Below are 1547 nucleotides of genomic sequence, written 5' to 3' on the forward strand. Positions count from 1 at the left end.
GGGATTAGGGCATGCGACCCAGAGGGCCATATGTTACGAGGATGGCAAGAACATGAGGAATTTCCTCGATCTTGTGGAGATAGACTTCGACGAACGGGGGTTGGACGCTCGACATTGGGGAGAAGAACTAAGACGATATCTGAGGGGCGATGCTTTGGGTTACTGGTTGTACTTGCGACGCACAGGGGCACCACTGAGTGATTGGGAAATCCTGAGACAGCAGTTCTGTGCCAGATTTTGTAATATAACTAAGGAGAGAATGAAAGTGATGATGGCAGAGAATGTGTGGCGAGGTGACCACACTGCTTACTCTTCGCGTTTTGCAGCCATAGTTGCACAAGGGGTATCTATGGCACCTGACTTGTTGGTGGGTTACTATTTAGCTAATCTACCAGATGACATATACCGCGAGGTGACCCGCGGCGGAACGAGGAAATTCACAGACTGGCAGGACGCTGCGGCAGCGCTGGATGCTACTGCGGCACCATGGAAGGATTCATGTGAAGAGCGCCTCCGATTCCAAAGGGACTTAGAGGACGCCAAGCGTAGATGGGCTCAAGGTGAACGAGAGCAGGGTCTACAGAGAGAACGGGCAAGCAAGAGTGTTAGGGGTAATGCTAATATGGGATCCCTGTGTTACGAGTGCAGAGGAAAGGGGCATGTGAGCAGGGACTGTCCACTCCGCATAGGCGTGACACGACGGAATGGGGAAATGTGTTCCAGATGTGGGGGATGGGATCACTACGCTAGAGACTGTCCTACGCCGGCTCGGCCTAGAGAGGAGCCCGTAAGGCAGCCCAGACAGCAGCAAGCGCGTTCTCAAGGGGAACAAATCGAGGCATTTAAACGAGCGGGCCTAGTCGTTAAAGGAGACGAACGGACTAGGCTACCTATGAGGGGTACAGGTACAATGTGCACCGTAGCGACGGGGCCTAACCCCATCCCAGTCTCCCCAGATTGGAGCAAGAAGTTGCCTGGTAGAGAGGCNCCGTAGCGACGGGGCCTAACCCCATCCCAGTCTCCCCAGATTGGAGCAAGAAGTTGCCTGGTAGAGAGGCGAAGGAGAATGCCGAGGGTCAGGGCACAGACGAGAAGCAGCAACCCTTGGCAGTACAGTCTCACGCTGGGACAACGTTGATAATGGAGGAAGGAGATACGGGTAAACGGGATCACAGCAGCGAACTACACAGCGATGCGGGGATGCGTGAGCCGATAGGAAACGCGGCACTGTCACCGGAGGTGGCAACTGCGCGCGACCCGCCGGCAGTCCCACTGCCGGAGCGGGCTGGGTGCCGACGGGAGGCTTTCGTTGGCAACAGATTTACGAGAGGCCGTATTAGTCAGTCTGGAGACTGCCCTCAGCGTAGGGTGGCGGGACGGTCCGAAGGGGACCTCGCGCTAGACACAAGCGTCGTGCTGCCACAGTGGTGGCAAAGTCTCTTTCTAAAGGAAGACGCCAGTAAAGGGTTGGCGATTAGTCGGGTACGAGCCAGTGCGGAGTCATCAGCAAAGGGCCCAAGTGGAGGGGCGCAACAGAGGCCCCCTGT

The 1547-nt window shown here is 56.3% G+C and overlaps 1 protein-coding gene across 1 annotated transcript in view; it reads left to right on the plus strand.

Annotated features, from left to right (window-relative positions):
- EMH_0087850 (uncharacterized protein) overlaps positions 1 to 994 on the plus strand; it is a gene marked incomplete at both ends in the record, with an annotated part of 1361 nt that extends 367 nt beyond the window's left edge. The window contains 2 exon segments of the mRNA XM_013501215.1: positions 23 to 985; positions 989 to 994. Of these exon segments, the coding sequence (XP_013356669.1) occupies positions 23 to 985; positions 989 to 994 (969 nt within the window).
- Positions 995 to 1547: the final 553 nt, after the last annotated feature.

Source organism: Eimeria mitis, genomic scaffold (genome assembly GCF_000499745.2).
Source record: "Eimeria mitis Houghton genomic scaffold, Emh_scaff6504, whole genome shotgun sequence".
NCBI lineage: Eukaryota > Apicomplexa > Conoidasida > Eucoccidiorida > Eimeriidae > Eimeria > Eimeria mitis.